This window comes from Amphiprion ocellaris, chromosome 6 (genome assembly GCF_022539595.1).
Source record: "Amphiprion ocellaris isolate individual 3 ecotype Okinawa chromosome 6, ASM2253959v1, whole genome shotgun sequence".
NCBI lineage: Eukaryota > Metazoa > Chordata > Actinopteri > Pomacentridae > Amphiprion > Amphiprion ocellaris.
This window is the reverse complement of record NC_072771.1, coordinates 36179406-36204363: the sequence shown is the minus strand read 5'-3', so window position 1 is coordinate 36204363 and position 24958 is coordinate 36179406. Positions and strand designations below refer to the sequence as shown.

Below are 24958 nucleotides of genomic sequence, written 5' to 3'. Positions count from 1 at the left end.
TGTATTCATTTAAAGCTCCCACAAGGACAAATTCTGTCATCAGGATCCTCAGACTTACAGTACGCTAACACTCGGTCTTTCTTGAACACTCTGCAGCATTTTAAACGCTTCACACATGGTTTGAATTTGGTCACTAAATTTGGGGCTCTTTCCCTCTGTTCTATGCCATGCCTTTTTACTATATAATCAAAACGCTTCTAACTGAGTGACTTACTCAGTGAGCACACTGATGACCTTTTCCTGCCACAAATGCCAGTGTTAATGCAGTGTAACTACTTCATGACAGTCCTCGTGGAGATTTTGGAGGTGAGGAGTTGGCGAGAAGCATCATCTACCTCTTGTTCTGCTTTACACTTGTAAATTTATTTGGTAATGTCAGGTCATGTAAACCGAAGGTCAATTCATTCTTTCTGAAACGGTACAAAACAATGAAAAGGAACCAACACCTTTTTCTCAGCCAAAAAAAATGGAACATTATACAGGTTTTGATATTACCTCGGTTTTATTAACCAGCAGCATACTCAATACACGAAGCTAGGAGTTATTGGTCACCTTGATATTTTATTCATGATCAGCTGTCTGACAACAGAAACTAAAAATGTGTCCGTCGGATCGACTACATTGTGTGGAAGTCAAACAATCTCACCTCGAGGCCCATGTCCTTGCTATTTTTGAGCTTTCAACTGCAGTTCAGTTATCAATAGAAAACTGAATACAGTAGGCCTCATGCACAAACCGCTGATACAAATAAATTTGTGTTTAAAAAGCACAAACAAATGGTTTAAGAAAATTTGCATAGTTTTGAGTATATAAAATATCGTCTTTTACGTACAGATAAAATTACTATTGAATAGACAACTTATGGATGGTCTACCTTCAATTTGTTTGACTTAAGATACCTTAATACCTCTGTGTTATTGATTTTTTTTTTTAGCAGGAATGAGCTAAAATAAAGTACAAAATCAACATGCAGGTCATCATATAATGATGATCATCACAGCTGTCAATTTACTGAGGTGCTTTTTATATTTTTATTGGTATGTTTTGGCACTGGAACTTTCACTGTCCAATAGCTGTAAGGATCATTCACTGACTCTCTGCCTCAGGGTCTTTATACGAGTCGCTGTCCAAGATTATCCTCTTTTCCACCTGACAGTGTAACAGCACATATTATGGCCTATAAAATCCTCATCCAATACCTCAATGACTGCCCCTTGACTGCCTCTCATATTAGTGTCTCTCATTCTGGTTTAGAAAGGCATTTTTAGCATCAAATTTATGTCGAACTATTTTTTTTTTACGTCTGCCAAACCACAGTACTATTCAGATGACACATCTTTAGCACTTATATTATTAATAATTTCTTATTGCTTCAGTTCACTAACACGACACTGAATTTGTTACTTTTTTGTTTGCTGATTTCTAAAGGAAGAACCATGACTCAGCATGTCTTACTTTTACTTTTAGGTCGGATTTTTGTGAATGAAACTGAAAAATTACGTTATAATAAATGCCACATGCCTCACCTCATGAATACTGTAGATTGCAACAATTAAAAAAAAAATTTCTTGCATGAGGCCCAGGGTTTCACTAATAAGATCCAATACCGTATATTGTAAGTAATCATAGAGAGCCAGTGGTGAAAATAACATTTAACTGAATTAAGTGCTATATTTGTGAAGGCTTGGTAAATATAAAAACAAAAGCTGATGTGACACAGTCTTCCTCTATCGTGTTGCCAGTCATCCCCCCAAAAAACTGCATTTGACTTGAGCTTGATCCCACTATAAACCAGTCCCATGTGCAAACGTGCGACTGCCTTTGGTGCAAACATGGCCTCAGTGCGATCATGTCTGGCTCACACCCCCGACCCCATCATCCCGTCTCTGACAGCGACATCAGCCAATTGTCAAGAGCAGCTGATGTGTCCTTTCCCAATGCATCCATCAGCACGCACACATACACACACAGCACTGGTGCTCAAAGAGATTTGTGCAAATTCATGAGAAGACCCCTGGCTAGAGTAGGCTTGTTGTCACATTACATATAGACCTGCGTAATCCTGTGGTTAACAAAGGCCAAATGAAAGTAGGACATAAGTGTATTGATTATGCACTTGAATCTCTTACATTTTTGGCCGTTGGGCTTTAAATTCTTACAACAAGCACTGGAAATGGAATTGAGATATTTAGTTTTTCTGCAAAACAAACAAAAATAAACAGAGGAGATTTCACCAGATGACTGGAAAAACTCTTTTGTAGTGGCTTTGTGATGTTGACTTAAATGGTTAAAAAAAATTAGTCATGCTGCCTCATGTGGTACTGAAAGTTACATGACAGAGTACCTGTTTTTGATCAACGTCATCCTTTCTGTCGCTGAAAAAATTCCGTTTGTTTCTCTTTGCAACCAAATCTTCCTTTTAAGTGCCTCTCTCCTGTTCTTCACTCATTTTGCTGTAAATGTCAACAAACGTTGTTTTGTGGGCCCTTAAATTGGAGTAAATAATGTCATATCAGACAGATGAGCTATGGAAAGCCATAACCACCACTTGGTGCCTCAGATAAACCTGACATCATACCTCCTGCAACGGGAGTATTGCGCGTGCGCACATCGCTGTATTGATGCTGAAACTACTTACTGTGCACGCTTACGCATTTACTTCTCCAGATGTGACTCTCCGTAAACAAGCACTTGGCATATGATAACCTGTGCATGATATTAGCCTGGATGAATGAAGCATTTACCAGAAAATGGCCCAATCAAAGCAAAATCATAAATAATGAACTGCCCCAGATAGCATCACTAATTAGAAAGCATGTCACTTTTTGTTCTCCTCCTCAGCTGGACAGTCAATAGGTGGCCGATGAGCCTAATAGATAAGGGGGAATAAGAGAGGACTTGCACAACAGCGGTGCGTCTTTCAAACAAAACTGAATCAGGGCACTGAAACTCTCTGACTGGGGACACAGAGAGTGCAAAGAAAAGCACAAACACTTGACAACACACTCTCTGCAGGAACTGCAAAACAAATGTGAGACACTACATCCTTTTCCCCTGCAGCTCACTGCAAAAATCGAGTCTGAATGGCATGCAGGTGCAATGTCATAATATGGGATTAAAATCCTGGTGATCCGTGGCTGAAATTGCGTGGGCAGGCTTCTTAAAATAAATCTTTACAAATGACACAGTTTAGCAGTGGATGGAACACGGGTCTGCTGCCTCTCACTCATGCGCTCTCCACACAGAAGAGATGACATCATGTTGGGTCAGCTTGGGTTTTAGTGCTCAGCTTGCTATCTACATCTGCCATTTCTAACCGCGTCATGATAGCCTACATTCACTTTTTTGTTGTTTTGTAACGCTGCTTATTTAACCAAATGCACTGTCTTGCCTTGCACGCAGGTGATGACCTTCTTGTCAAAAACATGAATGACGCACGGTTGTTGTATTTAGCGTTTTGCAGATACTACAATCTGAATGCTGCACAGAGAGTAGCAAAAAAAAAAATAATTTAAAAAACTGTAAAAATGGGGTTCGGGTCATGTGTAGTGGAACCGAAAGCCATTGTGACTGCGCTTTCATAGTAAAATCTCACTCACAACAATGTAAGATGCAACGGACGGTACCACGGTGGATGTGACACACTCCACGCACACTGACAGCACACACACGGCGTGACAATGCTAAAAAATAACAAGACAAGTTTAACACGCAGCTCGCTCGTGTCGTGTGTTTTTATAAAAATTATAGATTAAATAACATTCCTACTCCACTACAACCTGTCATGTATCGGCACTACTCACCCCCGGGGAGGACGGAACCAAATAAAAAAATACGGCGAATCTTCTTCAACGTAAATACCCCGAATTTCAAAATCAGCAGGTGCGTGCACATAAAAAAAAAACGTTAAAAAAATAGCCCAAAAAACTACGCACTTTATATCAGCGTTGCGGCTCTCAGTAACCTCTGAGCGGACTGGCGTTGAAACAAGCCGAACAACGTCGAAACCAGGCGACGTTGGTCATTTTTTTGCCCAACTTCAGGTGCAGTCGAACCGTTTCTATACACTTTTCTCTCTCTCTCTGTCACCGCTAGCTTGAGTAGCTTTTAGCCGTTGAGCCAAGAGGAAGTGTCATTTCAGTTAGACGGGCTGGTAGCGTGTTAGCCGTTAAACGAGGAGGAGGAGGAGGAACGGTGACAGCAGCGACAAGAACACAGACGAAAAAAAAAAAATATATATATTTTTTTTAAAGCAGCTTACCTTTTTCTTGTGTTGTCTAACTTCGGGAGTATTTAGTCCGGCTCCGGAGCTGTCGCCGCGACTTGTCGAAGTGCTGTCAGTTGGTGTAGACTTCCTGAATGACGGAGCAGCGGGAGCACGGCCCCTCTCTCCGGCTCCGTTTGACAGCTACTTTGACAGACAGCCGGAAGATAAAGTTGGGTCGCAAACTTTCTCGCCCGTTTTTACACCAAACGACAACCAGAAATGATTCTTTTTGCAATCCGTTTACCCAAATCCAGTGCGTAAAGAAAAAAAAACAACATTTTCTAAGAATTAAGTGTTTTGTTTTTTAGCAGCGCTGCTTTAAATTAAAAATGCGGGTATAAACAAAACAATCCAATGCCTTATTTCCTTTGCAAATCATTAAAGATGCATGGACTGAGTCATCCCAATTGTGTTGCAACTTCACCGATGCCGAACCAGTCCGTGCTGGATATACTCAGTACAATGCTGCCACCTGCTGCTGTGTTTTCGGACTTCACATTATAGTAAAAACCCAATAATATCTGATGTTGTATGGCTGCAGCAGCAGCAGAAGCTGGAGTTTCAGGACCACATTTCCAGGACCCTTTAACAACTGGATGATCGTTGAAGTGGCAGGCTCGTCGTTTTAAAGGTTTATTCCACCCAAATTCTGGTTTGAAAGGTGTATTTTACCAAAAATGCTACTTTTTGTCCAGACAACGTTTATTCCATATTAATAATACTAAATGCTTCTGATGAACAGTTTTAATGGTCTTTTCCACTGAAATAGTACTTTCTAACACATTGTGTTCTCAAAGACTTGTTCCACCCAAAGCACTACTTTCTGTAGTTTTAAACGTTTATTACTAAGCTTCAGGACCTCAGGTTTCAGGAAGATGCTCTTGCAGTAAGTATCCTTGTTTATCAATTGGATGGTCGTTATTAAAGTGTCGGGCTCATTGTTTGAAAGGTTTATTCCACCCAAATAGTACCTTATATATTTTTAAAAAGATTTTATTACATCCAAAATAATACTCTGTCACAGTACATATAGTTTTAAAGGTATATTCCACCCAAATTCTGGTTTTATAGGTGTATTTTACCAAAAATGCTACTTTTTGTACAAAGTTTATTCCACATAAAAAATACTTGCTGTTCAAGTGTGTATAGTTTTAAAGGTCTATCCCATTCAAATAGTACTTTAGTTCAAGTACTTATAATTTTTAAAGTTTTTTTACGTTCTGTTCAAGTAATTTTATTTTAATTTTTTTTAGTAATTTTTTCTATTCCACTCAAATAGTAATTTCTAACAAACACGTTGTGGTTTTAAAGATTTATTCCACCCATCACACTACTTTCTGTAGTTTTAAATGTTTACTTCACCCAAATATTAGGCCTTAGCTTCAGGACCTCAGTTTCAAGAAGATGCTCTTGCAGTAAGTACCTTTGTTTATCAATTGGATGGTCATTATTAAAGTGTCAGGCTCCTTGTTTGAAAGGTTTATTCCACTAAATAGTACTTTAGTTCCAAGTACTTATAATTTTTAAAGATTTTATTTCATCTAAAATAATACTCTGTCAAAGTACATTTAATTTTAAGGGTTTAATCCACTCAGATATTACCTTTTAACAAACGAGTTGTGGCTTTAAAGATTTGTTCCGATGAAAATACTACTTTCTGTCCTGGTACTTACAGTTTTTGTTTTATACTGTTTATTTCACCCAAATAGTAGACAGCAGTTTGTGGACCACACGTCTAAGACCTTTGTTTGTCAGTTGGATGATCATTAAAGTGTGAGGCTTATCTTCCAAAGCTTTGTCCCAGTATTACTTTCTGTTCAATCTCTCATAGTTTTAAAGGTTTATTGAAAAGTCCAGTTGCTTTTTTCTGAAGCACCTGGGACTACGCAGATAGTACTTTCTCATTAACAAGTTATGGGCTAAATGGTTTATTCCACGCAAAATACTATTTTCTGTCCAAGTACTCTAAATAGTATATTCTAACCAACAGGCCTAATGGGTTCTGGTTTTAAAGCTGTATTTTACCAAAAGTACTACTTTTTGTCCAGACACTTTAAAAGTTATTCCATATAAATAATACATTCTGTTCAAGTAATTTAAAGGTCTATTCCACTCAAATAGTACTTTCTAGCTAATGTTTTACTGGCTTTAAAGGTTTATACCACCCAAATTACTACTTTCTGTCCAAGTACTATAGTTTTGAATGTTTATTTCACTCAAATCGTTCTAACAAATCATGGTTTTAAAGGTTTTGTTGTCATGTTCTGTGTTCAGGTTGTTTTCTGATTTTGTTTTTTACCCTCCTCTCTCTCTCTCTCTCTCTTTACCTTATTCCCTTTCAGTGTGTGTCTGAGCGTGTGGCTCAGCTTTATGGAACTGGCTGATGAGGCACACCTGCAGCTCATCTCACCTCATCAAGTGCTCTAGAAAACCCTGACTCTTTCAGATCTCCAGTGCTAGATTGTTCCACAACTTTTGTACTGTCAGAGGAAGTGTCTGGCCTTTACCTGTGAACCAGCTGAGCAGTGTTTCTTGTTTGCAACTTTTCCGATCCATTGTACTTTCATGTACAGATCCTCCCGTGTGCCTAATTGCCAACTGCTGTTTCACCTGTTCAAGCCTTGACTTCCACACTGAGCTCTTCGTACCGCTACCTGCTAATCGTCTTCACCCAGCCAGCCCTAAGCCACCAGTGCTTCCTTCAACGACTGTTTTTGTTAATAAATTCACCTTATACAATATACTCTCTGTCCTGTGATTGGGTCCAAAACACCCTAAACTTCACATATTCCACCCAAAATACATCTTTCTGTCAAAGTTCCTATAATTTTAAAGCTTTTGTTTCACTCAGGCTGTACTTTCTAGCCAACCCAAAATGCTGGTTTCTGTTCAAGTACTGATAGTTTTAAAGGTTTATTTAAACTAAATAGTATGTAGCTAAAAAGTCTTGGTTTTAAGGTAGTAGCATGAGTCTGTAACAGGGGAGGCTGCTGTTTCAGAACCATAAATCTAGTTGCATCACCAGAGAACTGGACAGTGGATCTTCTACAGCGTTCTTATTGGTCGTATGTTTAGACTCTCTAAACTTCTGAACATGTGCAGAATAATTCAGAACCTGTATGACACAAGAAACATGATTCTGAATGAGAAAATGACTTTTTTCTACACTGTAGCCTCTTTTGACCTTTTAAAAATGAATAAATCAACTGCAGGAAATGCAGGAAACTTGGCAACAGAAAGAAAATGGACAGAATAGCCTTTTATTTCTACCTGGCAAGAAGTGCAGGGAGGAAGTGATGTCATGAAGCAGATACACCTGTGAGCTGCTGCTAATGAAAGAAGTCTGGAGAACAAAGGAGATGAGTGAGAGCACTGGGAGGAACCAGGAGATTTCAGGAGGAACTTCCCAGATTGTGGTCAGTTCTGTTCTAAAGTGTGATATATTAAAGTAAAGTGAGCAGTCTGGAATAAACGGAGTAGATTTAAAATCCAGAAGCAGCTTTTTCCTGCTCTTGAACCACCTGCTGGATATGAACTGATCCCAGGACAGGAGATTCCACCTCTTCAGCTGTTGGGATGTCTGCACCTTCTCTTGGACCCTGGTGGAGGTAAGTTTAGTATTTTTTTTCTGTCCAAATCTCCAGACTTTAGGCTGCATAATCCTCACATTAGCCTCTCCTGCCCTCCTCAGCTCCTCACCTACACTAATTTACACTCCTTTACACTCTCACTCCTCACATTAACTCACCCAAACCTTCAAACTGAACTGAAATGAACTGATCATTTCTTGAGCTGACATTATTTGGATTTTTTCCTTCTTTAATTAAGAAGCTTTTAGTGTCACCATCAGGACACTGAAATAGAATTTGTCTTTTCTGTATCTGTTGACTAAATGGACTTGTGTGTTTGAGATGTTTTTGTGTTTGATGTGTTCTGATTTGGTTTGTGTCTAACCAGGTGTAGATAATGACGTTTAACTGATGGCTACAGTTCTTTCCTGTCTGGTGTGGTTCTCTAGAAACAAACATGAAACCATCTAGTCCATTTAGTGGGAGTTTAAAGTAGTTTCTGTCTGGTGATGAACTCAGTTTGAACCTTTTACATGATCTATAGAATAGCATTACTTTTAATCCGACAACTCAATAAGGAAAGGATGGTTTTATCTTGCTGACATGTTTCTGCTGCATCTGCAGTCTTCAGAGCATCAGAGAACGTGTTGATGGCATGTTGATGGCGTGTTGATGGCGGGTTAATGATGTGTGATGGCGTGTTGATGGCGTGTTGATGACGATGACGTGTTGATGGCATGTTGATGACATGTTAATGGCGTGTTGATGGTGTGTTGATGACGTGCTCATGACGTGTTGATGGTGTGTTGATGACGTTTTGATGGCGTGTTGATGGCGTGTTGATGACGTGTTGATGGCGTGTTGATGGCGTGTTGATGACGTGATCATGGCGTGTTGATGGCGTGTTGATGGCGTGTTGATGTCCTTTTTATCACATGATCGGTCTAACAGATGTGTCAGAATCTGTCAGACTGATCACGCCATCCGGTGGTCTCTGGAGGATGGAGTCCAGGTTTCCCGGTTCATTTAACAGCTCCCTCACTTCCTGGTCTCTAAGGCCTCCTTAATCCATGGTTTGTGTTTGTTGATCTCTGATGCTAAATCCTCCCCCTGTCCCAGTCCATGATGTGGTTGTTTCTTTTACAGTGGTCTCTGATGGCTGATTTTTTGTTTTCTTCATCTGCTTTTTCTTTTTGTGTTCTTGTGAGTCGTCCAGCTGTTTCCTTTATTCTGTCTGCTGTTCCTTTCTTCTTGTGTTGAATGATCTTCCAGTTTCTCCAGTGTATGTTTTATCGCATGATTTACACGGAGTTTCATATATGATGTTGCATTTTTTGTGTTTTGGATGGACTAATAGCTGCTGGAGTTTTCAATGTGGTTCTACTGCTGTGTTGATGTTGTGTTTCCTCATTATGGGATGTATGGGTTCTGGTGTCCCTCGGATATATGGAATGCTGATTATGTCTTTATTTTTATTGTCTGTTTTTTGTGTATGTTTTGTTTTTGTTTGTTTTAGTTTTTTCTCTTTGTTTATGGCTTGTTGTTTTCCTTTGTTTATGGCCCATATGGGATATTGGTAGTGTGTGAGTGAGTTCTGATGTGTTTTTCCTCCTCCTGTCTGTCTTTATCGTCTGTTATGATGCTGGTCTGTTCTAATAGTGTTCTAACTGGTAGTTTGTGTTCTGTGGATGTTCTGATGTCCAGAGGAGGTTCTGGTCCGTGTGTGTGGGTTTCCTGTAAACTGTTATTTTGATGCTGCTGTCTTCTCTGTGGTGAATGTTCATGTCCAGGAATGAAATGGTCCGGTTTATTTCCTCTTCGTGTGTGGATTGTATGTTTCCCGTGTCGTCCATGTTGTTCAGATGATCAGTGAGTTCTTGTGTGTGTCCAGATTTTATTATTTCCAGGATGTCGTGGACGTATCTTCTCCAGAGTGTGGGTCTGCAGAGCGGGGATGGCTTTGGTTTCCAGGTCCTCCATGAAAAAGTTACTTATTATGGCTGAAAGTGGATCTTTTTTTAAACTTTATTTTACCAGGTAAGATCAGATGAGAACATTTTCTCCTTTACAATGATGACCTGGCCAGATGTGTCATTGCTAAACTAGTTTGCTAGTTTGTCATATTTCTACTAATGTGTTGCGCCATAGGTTTTTGTAAAACACAATTCATTGTATAAATTCTATTAGATGTAAATAACTTCGGAAACAAAGAACCCCCACAAATCTAATTTGAAGTATTGGTGTCTGATTGGTGGCTGGTGGCTTCAAATCGTTAGATTCAGTGTTAAATCCACGAACAGAGAGACTTTTGGTGACTTTTCAGAGCGTATTTTAACATAAACTCAGATTTTGATGACTGTTCTGTTTGTATTTTAACATAAACTGAGACTTTTGGTGACTTTTCTGTTTGCATTTCAACCTAAACTGATGACTTTTCTGTTCATATTTTAACATAAACTTGGACTTTTAATGACTTTTCAGAGCGTATTTTAACATTTGGAGCTCTAACTCAGACTTTCCTCTCTCCTCCAACATTTAAAACTTCCTCTGCAGAGAGAAAAGAATGACTCCAGAATGTGAGACTGGAGGATGTTGGAGGGAGTCTGTTAATCTCTCTGGACCTGACATTTGAAAATGTCCACCTCTCCTCACCCTCCCAGCCCACTGATGTGAGGGAAAAAAAAGATTTTTGTTAATTAAATTTTTGTATGTGTCCAGACTTTACGGACACCCTAGAATCAGGGAGTCATAAAAGTGTCCAGTGTATGTCTGATGTTGTTCATTGTAGCACAGACAGCAGAGTAGTTGCATTGGACTATGAAATGTCAGATGAGGTGAAAAACGCCTCTTACAGTTTCAGACCATCTATGCTGTTTTGTCTAACAGTCAGATAGCTGTTTTCTGTCACATAATTCTAAGAAATACATCAAATATCTGTATTTAAAAAGAAAGAACCAGGGATGATTTTTTTTGTCATAATTTTTATTTTGTTTAAAAACAGTTAATCATCAAATAGTTTAACAATAGACCGATCGTGTCTCTACAAAAAGCCATAATGTATAAAAAGGACTCACTAGGAAGCGGTGAAACTGAGTGCAGTGAGAAAAAGTAAACTGAAACCAACTGGAACCTTTGTGGTAGTTGTATAAGCAGTCTGACTTTAAGTTAGAGTTTATGCTTCCCTGTGGGTTATATGCTGGAAAGCATGTTGCCTACATGTTAAGACCAAATGCTGAGTTGTTTGTTGATGCCTGCAGTCAATCTACTGATACAGCTGATTTTAAAATCTGCAGTTGCAGCTTTCATAGGAAGGCTGCAAAATAGAAAATCAGTCTAGTTTAAATTGTAGGGAAACATTCCATATTCAAGGTTTTTTTGTGTTTTAATTTGTGACTATACTGGCAAAACCTTTCAATGGGTTATTGCTACCTCAGAGGACAAACAAGGTATGGTATGCCCTCCACATTATTTCTAATAATGTGAGAAAGAATAACCGTAATAAGTTTTTACATCCTCTAATTGTCACTCTGCAGGTCACACTTACAAGTAGTAAAGGTTTTTAGGATGAGTCTGACAAAAATAGACAGATTTAGTATTCAGTTCCTGACAGTATGGGGAAGCCTAACACTACAATGTTAGGAATATCTGGCAAATTGTTCACAAAAGAAGACAAGTTACAGCTCTTTTGGTGGCTACTAGTTTAAAATGTTTTAGGATTGATTCGGTTTAAGATAAGATAGTCCCTCATTTCTCTCCACGCCAGGAGAAATTCATATTGTTACAGCAGCTTATGTAGCAATAACCATAGTAATAAAATAATAATAAAATAGTAGTAATAATATTTACAATATGTACTGGGATGAGAAGTGAGGATGAACTACTGCTTGATCATGATGTCTAACCAATGGAACACAGGGTGGAGGCGAAAAAGATCTTAACCAATAGTGGCTTAACTGAAAAAACACAGGATTTCACCAGTAACCTACTGAACTCTGTCTTCTGAGCGCAGAAAAACACAAAACACATTTAATATAAGCGAGTCAACAATGGAGCTACAGAGACCCCAACTACTCCTTTTGTGCCCGGAAATATGCCTGCTTAAATATTTTACCGTAAACTTTTATATGTCAAGAAAAAACGTGCTTGTTATTGAGTGGTGCCCATTATCTCAAAGTCTTTGTTTTAATTAGTTGAAAATCGACACTAATTGTATTATACACATACTACACGTTAACACTGCAAACATTGTGTACAGGCATATGGTCAGACAGCTCGACGAGCAGAGGTCCTGCCAGTTGTAGGCGCTGTTCCAAGCAGGCTGCAAAACACCGATTGATTGTTTATTTTGTGTTTGTTTACATTTGCAAAGCGAACAAATGGCTTCCACTTTGCTATCACCCATGGTGGATTATTACAACGACGAGGAGGAACTGGACAGCGTGGACGACGACGACGATCGGAGTTTTAGAGGAAGAGATTCGGAAGAAGGTAACGAATTCACCCAAAGCTCCCTGACCGTCGGGCTCTGTCTACTTGTTGGGAAACAAACAGAAACGCGCGGGTTATTGCGTAAATGTAGCTATTTTTCCCAAAGCGGCAGTTGAAGCTATATGTATTTACCCCAAATGGAAACAGTTTTCTTGTACAATGCGATATGCGCTATTATAGCAGTCGTTAAGTCTAAATTAAAGTTTGTGAAAAGTGGTTAAGCTAGTCCAATGCGAGTTCTAGTCGCACGCAGTTAGCTTACGAGCTACATTCAGAAAGCTACGAGACTACTCCCAGCCCAACCTGTGCTCGGTCTCAGGACCAGAGGATGTGTGTTAGGTAAACCGGGTACACTGTTGAACATTTCCAGTGCTTGTCGCAAACTGAGCCACCTATTTCAAACTTATTTACATGCTAACTCACTAGCATTTCAGCTCTAACCGCGTCGGCAGCTTTGAGTACATTTTCATTGGTCAGACTGTTATTGTGCACAAAATGTCGCCCACCAAACATAACTGTAAGCTAAACTAACTTTACACACCGTTCCAAACCGCATCAGCTATTGTAATTAATGCTACCCCCAAATGGAGTACACAACGTTAATTAGCCAACTAGCTACGTAACGTTAGCGCCGAGCACTGACAGGTCGGCAGGCAGGCGAAACCCTGCGCTGCTGTGTCCACTGACTGCACTGCCCTTTTCACACTAACCAGCGAGACAGCACGGATTGCAGTGAAAGGAGAAAGAAAGGCAAGAGGAGAAAAGGCGATGACAGCACTACAAGGTTAGCTAGTCTCCTGACATTGACTACCGAGCGAGCAGCTGCTTTTGTTGTTTCTTTTTCTTCTTCTCTCCTCCGGATGTGTCTGGATATTCCCAACTACGTGAAGCTAGAATCGGGTTACTCTTTTAACAGCGCACGGAGCTAACTTAAGCTAGCGCATTAATGCTAACCGAAAATGAAAGCTGCTGTGTCAGCTTAACCCGGCCGGGCCTTACTCTCTTCTCCTGTTCCGGCTTTTGAAGGTAAAAGACGAATGACTTGAGGTCGGCCGGTGCTTCTTTCAACTTGCTTCCCCGAGTTTGCCACATCGCTGGAACATGCTAGCGTCATTTGGATTGAGTTGCTGTCTGGACTGACAGCAAGTTAGCCGGACACCGTGCTGATTATTCACACCATGCGGCAAACGCTTGACAGCAAACTCCTTGTTTTAATGTCAGCGGATTTGAACTTAAAAGCCCCCAAAGGCGCAGCCGCCGGTTGTGAGATGTGTCACCTTAGCTTCGTCTGGCTCAACTTTTCCTCATGTCAATCCGAGTGTATGTGGCAAACGTGGATTTCCCCCTGATCTACCAGTCTGCCAAGCCGGAGGGCATTCCCAAGCAGGGTGTGCACCATTATCTTACCAGTGCCAGGCACGTCGTTTGATCTGCACGGATCTCTGGTGTCTGTGGACTAATTGCACCAAGAGTCTTCGTGAAAATCTGAGTTATTAATCAGGTTGAAACGACACCCACGCGAAGTGTACATTTTTAAAACAGAATGAGTTTCAAATTGTAGTTGAGAAACAGTTTTGACATTTCAATCGGCTCTTCTCCTGCCATGCCCTCTTTCCTTTCTCCAGACACTGAGGATGCCAGTGAAACAGACCTTGCCAAGCATGACGAGGATGACTATGTGGAAATCAAAGAGCAGTGAGTGTTTTGCTGGCTGTGCTCGGATCAGCTTCGCTAACCTTTTATAGAAACAAATTAGTGAAAGTTTTGAGTGTTTGACCCATTTCTGCACAGGGTGAAGGGATTGTCACATTAACTCTGATTTATTTCTTCGCAGGATGTACCAAGAAAAACTGGCCTCTCTAAAAAGACAGCTGCAGCAATTACAGGAAGGTAATTACTGTAATGTTCTTTTCTTGTGATTGGAGGTGTTTGGAATTCTTGTAGTGTGAACGACTGGTGCACTTTATCATGTGGGGTTTGTTATCACGGCCAAATTCTTACTTTTTACTCACTGGTTTGTGGACAGGGGTTACATCATCAGGCCAGAAAGGCAGTTTAAAAGTGCTGCCGTTGTTACTGGCTAAAAAAAAGAAACCAGCTGAGAAACAGATGACAGCAGCCAGTCCTCTGCCATGAACAGCTCATTTTAGATAATCTGTCTCTTGTTTTCTGATGCAAACTGTTTCCGAACTGCTGAGTGTTGCTGTTTGAAGGTACTGTTACACCACCGGCTGTCCCACATGGCTCTTATCACTCAGAATGATGCATGATAGGTTGTGTTTTGTAAATCCAAATGCGAGTGCAATGTCAGTGTAACCTAGTCTAGACTGTGGGTGGTTGCTGAGAGCAGAATGTGTAGCAAGATGATGCATTTTGATGACTGCTTGTATTGCAGTTTTAATAACTTCTCCTCATCCTACACAACCACCCAAGTCACAGTTCTGTCTTTGCAGGTACACTGCAGGAGTATCAGAAGAGGATGAAGAAGCTGGACCAGCAGTATAAAGAGAGACTCCGAAATGCAGGCAAGAACAAACTGAGATTGTTAAGATTTTGGAGCGCTTTCTGCTTTCGTTAGGTTTTGTTTAGGCAGGGAGCACGAGTGCTGCAAAACAACAGCTTGGAGTGGAGAACTTGGAAAAGAAAAGTAGCCCATATGATGGAAATAAGAAGAGAAGGACAAACATTTGATGCTGATATGTGGCAGTCAGCCTGACAGGAAGGAAGGAACTGACAACTGAGCAGAAAGTTGTCCAGATCAGTTTTTATGTGACATTCAGGTCACCATGCTTGATTAATTGGCTAAACAATGATCTGGCCTGTGTGACAGTCAGATAGGTTTTATGTTTCAGTGGAGTTCCATGTTAGTACAGTGCAAGCACCGTGTAGGGTAAGCATAGATGTGGCAGAAGTTTTAATGTGCAGACAGGGTGATTAAAACATGTCATGTTATTGACAGATTAATGAGGAAGTTCACGGTCAAATTAATCAAACTTAGAGGAACAAGAATCTAGTTTGTGTTTCACAAGGCTGAGCTTTGTTCTTATCTGCTCTCATCCTGTCTATCTTTCACCATGTGCCTGTTTTGGTTATATTTACTAAGTGGTGTTGGTTTGTCCGTCTGTCTCTTAGCAGCGTTACTAAAAAACAGACTAAGAAATTTGGATGAAATTTTCAGGGAAAGTCAGAAATGACAAAAGGACCAACTGATTAGATTTTGGCAGTGATGCAGCTTATAGTCTGGATCCATGGATTTGTTAAAGATTTCTGTGTCATTGCAAGATAGCGGCACAACGTCACTGTAACTATGACAACAAGTGAAAACTACATCAGCTGCCTGCTGATGATCACATGACTGTGATCCTACTACAAATCAATGGCTGCGGATTTATCGGGACTTGTCTGTCGGAAATGTTACAAGGAACAATTGATTAAATTATTGGGGGTGTTTCTGAGTCCCATCAATTCCTGCCGCCCGCTACATATTTGGGTCACGCCATTCGGTATCTGTACATAACGTACACATTCATAACACACGCCTGTACTCAGCGCCAGGTCATTTTGTTTGTGGGTACATCTATATTAAATGGACACATTCTATGTTGCCGTGATTTATGATTATCAATAACTAATAAACAAATGCTGCTTTTCTAAAAAAAATAAATTAAAAAATACTGCATTCCTGACAATGCCATATGGGGGAATAAGCAGCCTTGGCGGAATACTGCGTTCTCTGAGTGCTTTTGTAATTTTATTTTTGTTGACTTAGTATTAGTAACTTTTCATATGCAAGTTTTTTTTCTTTTGCCCACTTTTTGTGAGAATTTTACTCTGTCAGTTTTTGGTTGATCAAAATTGCCAGGTTTGTTTTACTCAGACTCCATTTCAAAAGAGACTGTGGTTATAGATCCACAGTATCCCTAAAGAAGGACAGTAGTTGCATTCACAAATGACTAATTGACGACTGAACATAAAAATGTTAAAAGGGTAAAACTCAGTAAAAGATGCATTCCTAATGGCAAGTTTTCTCTCTGGCTTTTAAGTTCAGAGACCTTTGCTAGCACTTTCTCTGTAAGGCCCTGTTTCTTTGTAGCCCTGCACTAGGCCCCCTCCTTCAACATTCTCTTTTCTAGTCTTTAGGCTAACGAAAGAAGATAAAATGACACGGAACTGAAGTTTGTTTTATGTGACTGTGACCCTTTATGTTTTATTTTCCCTTTACAGATCTGTTCCTCCAGCTTGAGGTAAGCGGCGTTCATAATATTCCCAAACTGACTGATGTTCTTTATGTAAAAGAACTGTGACTTTATGGGCATTACAAGGTAAGCATGCTTTTGCTTTTATGTCTGTCCTTTCTGTCTTTGTGCCCTCTGCAGACAGAGCAGGTTGAGAGGAACTACATCAAGGAGAAGAAGGCAGCGGTGAAGGAGTTTGATGATAAAAAGGTTGAACTGAAGGAAAACCTAATTGCAGAGCTGGAGGAGAAAAAGAAGATGATTGAGAACGAGAAATTAACAATGGAGCTGACAGGCGGTAAGGGAGCCAGAACAGGATTATTAATCAGGGACTTGCTCAGCAGAAGAGAGAGAAATGGGGTTTAAAAAAAAAAGTATGTGGGTGGAAAAGAGTTTTTCTCTTCACACTTTATCAAGTTGTCTGATAAAAGTAGCACTTTCAGACACAGTTAAGATGTTCTTGTCTGAACTTTTGAATTGCCAGTTTAGGGTGTTTGTTTTTTATATTGATCGCATCTCACTCTGTCATTATTTCTGTTGTTCATAGATTCTATGGAGGTAAAACCTATCATGACTCGGAAATTAAGGAGGCGGCCCAACGATCCTGTCCCGATACCAGACAAACGAAGAAAACCTGCACCAGATATCCTTCACAGAAACTTTTGAGTCTCTGAGTACTGTTTGTGAGTTAGCCGTAACTAGATGAATTTGAAAGCAGTAAATCAATCAGTTGCATTTTTACTGGTGGTATCTGTACTTTGTCATGATGCGGGAGAGGTTTTGTTTTCAGTCAGAGGGAGACCAGAGTTAGTTTCAATCTACATAACTGATTACGTTCTTCAGCCAATTTCTCTTTAAACATACTTTCCTTAACTCTTCATACCTCAGCTAAATTATTTGTTAACAGACGAGCAGATAATGGAAGATCTAAGAACACTTAATAAGGTAAGTGTTTTGGAATTTCTTGATTTTATTTCGTGACGATTATTCTAATTATTCATATTTATAATTTTTACGTCTTCTCTTTACAGCTCAAGTCACCAAAACGGCCAGGTATGTCAGCACTCTCCTTTTGCAGTTAATTTCCACTTGTCTTGAAAACTGAGTTTCATAGTTTAAAGGAATGGTTTGTCATTTAGAGAGAAATACACTTGTTCACTGTATTGCTGAGTTAGACTAGAAGACTGATTCACTCTCATGTCTGTTTGCTAAATATGATGCTGCAGACAGCAGCCGCTTAGCTTAGCTGTATAACATACTTATACACACACAAAACTGCACTCTTGCACAATGTACACTGCACTTTAGCATTAGCATCTCTACCTCCTTATTACTTAGCCAAGGAGGCGTAGCCTCGGTGGAGTTATGTGATGATTGGCATTGTTTTGGTTTGTTGGTCTGTCTGTCTGTCTGTTAGCAACATTACTCAAAAATGGACCAACAGATTTGGATGAAATTTTCAGGGAAGGTCAGAAATGACACAAGGACCAAATGATTATATTTTGTCAGTGATGCAGCTTAACGGCACAGAGTCACTGTAACTATGACAAGAAGTGAACACTATTTCAGCTGCCTGCTGACCATCACATGATTGTGATCCTACTACAAATCCACTGCTGCAGATTTATCAGGACTTATCTGTCAGAAATGATACAAGGAACAACTGATTAAATTGTGGGGGTGTTTCTGAGTCCCATGAATTCCTGCCAGCTGCTACATACTTAGGTCACACGATTGGAAATCCGTATATAACATACACATGCATAACACACGCCTGTGCTCAGCACAATGTCATTTTGTTTGTGGGTACATCTATATTAAATGGCCATATTCTATGTTGCCATGAGCTCTGCCACAAATTTTTTCAAGATTTCAGCCGTCAGAAATGATACGATTGAGCAGCCTTGGCGAAATACTGCGCTCTCTGAGTGCTTTTCTTGTTGTTTGTGACATTGCTTTTTTGAAATTTTTATAGTTTTTTAAAGAATTGTTCTTTTTATAGTGTCTTTTTGTTATTGTACTGCCTTGAGAATAGACACTTTGCATTTTGCTGCACATACTGTATGGGAATGTGACAAATAAAAACTCATCGGCATCAGGTTTACAGCAGAAAAGTCAGGAAATCTCTCAGCAAACAAATATTCCAGTGTGTAACCCCTACAACACTGCACCATGTTGACTTACTGTTCTTTTATGAACAATGCCAATCTAACCATCAGCTGTTCATAACTTTAAATTCAACACACTGATAAGAGAGTAGCATTGATCTTCACACACATACAAACATTTCCCCAAACTCTTCCTTATAATATACATTTTTAACACATTTGCTTTGCTCTATGATATTTATTGGACGTTTCTGTTTTTAGTGTCTCCTTCGTCTCCAGAGCACATCCCCTCTGCTCCCATGGAGAACCCCTCCCAGCGTTACGAGGCTCGCATCGAGGAGGGGAAACTTTACTACGACAAAAGATGGTGAGTTTTATTGTCGAAACGGGCATCTAAGTGTTGCTCTCACATGCTCCCTGTTCCCACATAGCTTGCCTGCAGTTTGTGCCACCACTAGATGGCCACATTGTCCTGCGTTTGATGACATTGATGTGAGGTTGATCTTCAGAAGATATTTTCTCGCCACTTGGATGGCAGCCTCGGTTTGTCTGGGCTACAGAAAGAGATATTACTTATGAGCCACTGAATATATGCTGGTGCTTGAAGCCACCGGTAAAAATACATATTCAGTGAATATGTCTGCATTAGAATCACGTGGCACTCTGCTGTGATGCAGATACAAAGAGAATATAAATCCTTGACCTGACACAGCTCTGCCGCCCTTTCTGTTGGAGAGATGAGCTCCGCATCAAACCTGTCAGAACATAAGGTCATCAAGAGGGGTAAAAATAATAGAATTCTGTCCTATTAGCTTGTGGTACAGTCAGAAGAAGCTGAAAGGAACGAGCTCTGAGGTATGTGCTCTTTTCTTTCAAGGCAAAGTCTCATTTATTCATCACTAGAAAAGACGCCACCACCAGAGAGCCATCTGAAAGCCACAAGGAGACACATGCGTCATTATTCTTCAGTGGGCCCTTAATGATCAAATGCTTTGGTTGCCAGTCTCTCCTCCTCAGAGTTGGTTCTGTCCTCTGACAGTTTGGAGCCATTAAAAAAATAACAGACTTTTTGTTTTGACTTTCCTGTCCAATTATCTACTTAGTGCCGTCTCAGGAGGAATGGGGTTTATTCAGCTGGGTAAAATCATGTATAATGAACCCTTCTCCTGTCTACACTTAGGCTGGCCCCTCATTCCTAACCAAGAATGTCAAATTGATGTCGTGCGTCTGTTTTCTGCTGACAGGTACCACAAGAGCCAGGCCATCTACCTGGAGTCAAAGGACAACACAAAGATTAGCTGTGTCATCAGCTCAGTGGGCACCAATGAGGTAAGCTTTACTTCTCATCCAGGCTCTGTGTTTACTGCCTAAAAGACATTGCTGGTAATATTCTTTATTAATGTCAAAGAATCCCACGAGAAGACGAGTGAATTGTTCTGACAGACGAGCGTTTGTGCAGGCAAAGCGGGATTTATTTTATTCTTCTGCTCTGTTGTTGTCCAAAAACCATTAAAAAGACATCAGTGAGCCACGCTGTTGCAACTGGTGGCGCGTTGCTTCATTAGCAGGCAGAACGCCACAGACACTGTCCTGCTGCTGAAAATAGTCAACACTTTTAGAAAAAAAATCTTATATGTCTCTTTAAATTCTCTACTTGTCAGCATTTGCTGTTATGCACCAAAAGTCGAATTTCTTGTATGTGATTCAGATTCTGATTGTGAATGCCAACGTGTCTTAATACTCAGTTAAAATGGTCTGTAGTCCTGGTTGAGTTGCATTGGCTACAGGGCACAGTTGTTTAAGAAAATAATTGAGCTTTTTTGTTTTCTTTCTTTTAATGAAACTAAACATTTGCAACCAGCTTTTTGCAATAATAAGCTACATGAGAAGTTTAGCGAGGTAAGCTAGCAGTCACGCTACGTTAATGATGCTTCACTAGCCTGAAGCTGCCCCCAGAGAAAAGTAACAAGTGGAGCTACACCATCATGGCAAAAGTAGTTAACTACATCTGAAGCTACTTTACTTAATTTCATTCAGTTGCTGCCTGCAGACAGTGTATTACATAGTTAGCCTGTAGCTAGCTGTTGGCAAGCTGCTAGCCGGTGACTAAGGGTTGGTTCGTGATGTTACAGTTGTATGAAAGTGCTTTTGTCGGCTACACATGCACAAACAAGTGACAAATTAAAGGTGAAATCCGAGCCATTTTCCTTCAGTGAGGGAATCTGGTGTCCGTTATGCAGTGGGAGGTATTTTTCTAGGGCTGGACCCGAATATCCAAATATTCGGTCGACAGTGGTATCCGGATATTAATTTTGAGATCTGAATATTCACCCCCGTTACTAATATTGCCTGCCCCCCTTGGTGTTTCTCTAGCAGTAGAACCTGAACAGATACCAGCTACAGTTGCATTTTACTGATTTTTTACAAGTGCTAATTTCCTTCCCATCAAAACAAAACTATCACTCCACTTGAGAAAAGCTCTTCTTTAAAAGTGTAATTTAATGTTTTGGGGGGTTTTTTTGTCAGGAATAACCTTGAATTTTAGTAGATAGTGGTGGTTTACCATTGACAGCTACTGTACTGCGGAATGCAGTATTTGTAAATGACTGTATTAAGGGGTTTCCGTTGTTTTGTGTTTTACAGATTTGGGTCAGAAAGACGAGCGACAGTACAAAGATGAGGATCTACCTGGGGCAGCTGCAGAGGGGAGCGTTCGTCATTCGTCGACGATCAGCTGCGTGAAATATCGTCTCAACCCCACCTGTTTATTTATCCATCCATCCGCTGTCTATTCAGTGCATCTCATTTGAGTTTAACATGTGGCCTCTTTTTCATCTCATATTCTTATATATACTTCCCCCTAGTGTACAAACATACACACGGATACAGTCTTCCATGGCCAAAATATCCCATCTGATTTTTCTAACATAAACCAAGTACCAGTACAGTAAAAGCAGTCATAGACACTGTTTTCCAGAATTATTTGTCACTATGTGGCATGTGTGTGGAAGCAGTTACAAATAAGCCTATTTTTGCTGTCATCACAGACCTTTTCTATATTGTGCGGTTTTATTTACATTTATCATTAAGTTATTTTGCTCAGCCAACCTCATGTTGACCCATAGAAACCGTCTTGAAGGCTTTCAGATGTCTCACAGGTGTAATGCGACCGAGCAAGTACAAAAAAAAAAGCTGCTTCGGGTTTAACTGAAGATCATTAAACGGAAGAAGTCGCGCCATTTTCAAGAATATGCCTTTTGCACTGTCATCAAGGCACTGGGGCTGCTTGCTATGCTGATGGTTTTTACATGTTTAAATGTCCTGTGTGTTAAACCTTTACGTTCTTATTTGGGGGGGAAAAAAGACACATTTTGGTAGTTCACTGTTAATATGTTGGGTTTTTTTTTTGTCATTTTACATGATCCTCTTCACGTGAACAATCTGGGTGAGTTCAACTGTATTATTGTAAGATTACTGTTAATTTGTACTGTGTTCCATTTTATTAAAATGCTTTCTGCCTTTATTAAGTAAAGGTTTGTTGTTTTAATGACTGCTGAAACTAAAAAAGAAAATTAACATGAAGACTATTACATACGGGAATTTGAAAGACTTTGGGTGGACTTAAGCCGATATTGTGCATCAGAGTACTTTACATATTGTAATGTGTAAGTCAACATCCTTTGAGGTATTGTAAAGCAGCAGTTGTAAATCTATTTTGAGTACTGGCCCTTATCATGAACATTACCGTTTATTTCAAGTTGTTTTTCTGGTGAACCCTATTAAATTTAGGTCCGATATTTGCTCATTTTTAGCTCTGTTTTGGCCTCTACCAGTGTCTGAAGCAATTGTCAGGCATTAGCTGCTGAATGCTCCACAATACTCACTATCTAGTTGCTAACTGTGTATTCTGTGTTGAAGAGCTAGCATTTACTGGCTGTTTTTTGCCACCTGCTGGAGCACGTTTGAGAGCGTTAAGACTGAGCTATAAAAAAAAAAAAGTCGTCACACTTACTTATATAACACATACTGTATAACAAGTTGATCCATTGTGCTTTTCTTTCAAGATAAGTGACAAATATCGGATCTATCCCCAGATAGTTTTAGTCCCATTTACACCTTGAATCGTCCCTCACCAGGCTGTTCCACCATTAGCTGTGTGATTTGGGATGGTTTAAGAACCCTCTTGGATGGGATTTGAAACATCTTCAAGGACCACAAAGACGAGCTCTCTTGCCAGCTACTGAAGACTACCATAGTGCAGTTTTAACATGTTAAACCAGGCCACATATTGATCATGAAGAGGCATGTTACAGCAAAGATACACTTTTGAGTTGCTTCAGATATTTTGAACTCCATACTCAGTGTTCAAATCATCTGTAGGGGAATATTTTTTTTCCACATCACATCGACTCAGCAGCGTCTCCATATAATCGTCCTGACCGAGTCACCTCACAGCTCCAGTCCACTCACACAGCTCCTCTCAGCCACCCTTCACTTTGTAAACAGCTGAAATATTTGGCATTCAGCGCAGGTCTCTGCCAGCCGAGTGGCCCTGCCTTTTCTCTCTTGTGTGTCCTATTCCTTTAGCTGGATGGCATGTTTCACTTTGCCTGACTTAATGACACCGTCTGACAAGGAGGGCAATTACGGTTTTGCCATGCTGCACAAAATGCAAGGCTCATCATGAAAAGGCTTGTTGTCCAGAAGCCGTCAGGTGTGATTGCTCAGTCTCTTGCGAAGACATGAAATGGGGCTGATAGTGAATGTGATCGCTGTCTGCTCCCTTTATTGCATCGCATGTCTGGCCACAAAAACATACACTTGGGCACTTAATGTGAGACCTACAGGGTTTGGACTTCTTGGGAGTCTTTTTTGGCGTCACAGATGGGCCATTTTAACTGATATGGAATCAGGGAAGGACAGAGTGCCGGTCAAGGACACCAGATCTTGTACCTACTTGACAGCTTTTGAACTATACATGCCAAACTTAGCCTTCAGATATTAGTCCTGATTCCTGCTGCCTACAGACTCTGGAGAAGTCAGATTAAATTACACCACTTTTAGTGCCTGTTAGTTTTAATATATTTATCATTTATAAGCCATTTCTGATTTCTGCTGCTGTCTTGATACAATTAATATGCATGCAAGTTGCTTGAGTTTAGTTTGTTTGTTGCAAACTTAAAAAACACTTATCAAAAACACACTATAAATGACTGAGTAGAAAAATTATCACAGTCTTACAAAGTGACTGCATGATTGAGTGTCCTGCTCCTGAACCACAAAAATGCTACATAAATAATCTATACCTATAATAATCAATAAGAAGAAGAACAATGGCTTTCAGTGAGAGCTTTCATTATATCACCACAGAGATTGTGAGCAGATGCTAATTGCTTTAAGTTTGCCCAAGTGAATTTCGTGAACTGTTCAAAGTACTCCCACTTGACTTCAGTGTCTTTTTTACACATACAGATTAGGCACACTTAAGTGGTGTGTTGATGGCCCATTTCACTGCCTTATAATCTTCCCATTTAACCAAGCAGCAGCCCTTATCCACCCTTGTCCACATCTATGTCTTTCAAATTACCCACGCTCTCTGGGAGTGCATCAGTCTTGAGCTTTCACTCGAGGTGGCAGTTTATATTGTCTTAAATCAATATGCTGAGTGAGCAAGAGAACCAGCAGGAGCACTTAGGCATGTAGGCAGCTCCCCGGTGATGAATCAATTTTCCTCGTGCGCGCTGTCTCTTTACCGGAGTGTGTAAAACACCTGCTGACACCCACCATGTGCAAAACAAAAGGAAGATCTGCAGCCTTCCATGACCAGGAGTCGTTGCAGCTTCCCGGCTGTGGTTTGGGTTTGTTGGTGAGTCTCGCTGGAGCTCTTACACTCTTTGGTAGTTGCTTGTGTGCATAAAAAGTTACCTTGGGCATCAATAAGAGAAAAAAAAATCCTCTTCACAATCTCCCACCAACCCCAGTTCCAGCACCAAATTCCCTCTTTCATCCTCTTCCCCCTAATTTGAGCATTCGCTCCACTGCATGTTAGCGCTGCGATACATGGCTACAGGGCAGAGCTGCATCTCACTCTGTCCTATCTGCTGGGAACCGAGTGGGATCCAGGCAGACCTAGATTTGCCTCCGGGGGTCTGAGGAGAGGATGTAGGTCTTTGACAACCCTTCTAGGCCAAGTTTATCGCTCTGCAGCAGGTTTGCACTGTTAGAGAAATTCATTTACAGTACAAGCTCCTCATTTGACTGCTGATATTTGACCCCTGGTTATGGAACAGA

The 24958-nt window shown here is 40.3% G+C and overlaps 2 protein-coding genes across 10 annotated transcripts in view; one reads left to right on the top strand and one right to left on the bottom strand.

The window, feature by feature from the left end:
* The window catches only part of taok3a (TAO kinase 3a), a 75731-nt gene extending 71302 nt beyond the window's left edge, over positions 1-4429 (bottom strand). For 3 of the 6 annotated variants that reach the window (XM_055011648.1, XM_055011651.1, XM_055011647.1), the window contains exon 1: positions 4262-4429. The gene's annotated coding sequence lies outside the window, so the exon portion shown is untranslated. The other 3 variants (XM_055011652.1, XM_055011650.1, XM_055011649.1) reach the window with 3 other exon arrangements.
* A 7690-nt stretch (positions 4430-12119) lies between these two features.
* On the top strand, positions 12120-22199 carry suds3 (SDS3 homolog, SIN3A corepressor complex component). Of its 4 annotated transcripts, none has more exons than XM_023277312.3 (12): positions 12120-12324; positions 13950-14019; positions 14159-14214; positions 14778-14849; positions 16549-16568; positions 16701-16857; positions 17107-17202; positions 17443-17504; positions 17591-17612; positions 18929-19034; positions 19912-19996; positions 21311-22199. In XM_023277312.3, exons 1-12 carry the CDS (start codon positions 12213-12215, stop codon positions 21407-21409), a joined length of 957 nt encoding a protein of 318 aa, XP_023133080.1. In that variant the 5' UTR covers positions 12120-12212; the 3' UTR covers positions 21410-22199. The 4 variants fall into 4 exon arrangements, with proteins under 4 accessions (XP_023133080.1, XP_035807355.1, XP_023133081.1 ...); XM_035951462.2 differs by lacking the exon at positions 12120-12324 and adding an exon at positions 12443-12663; XM_023277313.3 differs by lacking the exon at positions 12120-12324 and adding an exon at positions 12744-13108.
* Positions 22200-24958: the final 2759 nt, after the last annotated feature.

Bases quoted from the DNA above. Each gene is read 5' to 3' on its own strand.
- suds3 (XM_023277312.3), top strand. From the start codon at position 12,213: ATGGCTTCCACTTTGCTATCACCCATGGTGGATTATTACAACGACGAG. The intron at 16,569-16,700 runs GTAAGCGGCGTT...TGCCCTCTGCAG, and splicing joins ATCTGTTCCTCCAGCTTGAG to ACAGAGCAGGTTGAGAGGAA. The intron at 17,613-18,928 runs GTATGTCAGCAC...TTCTGTTTTTAG, and splicing joins CAAGTCACCAAAACGGCCAG to TGTCTCCTTCGTCTCCAGAG.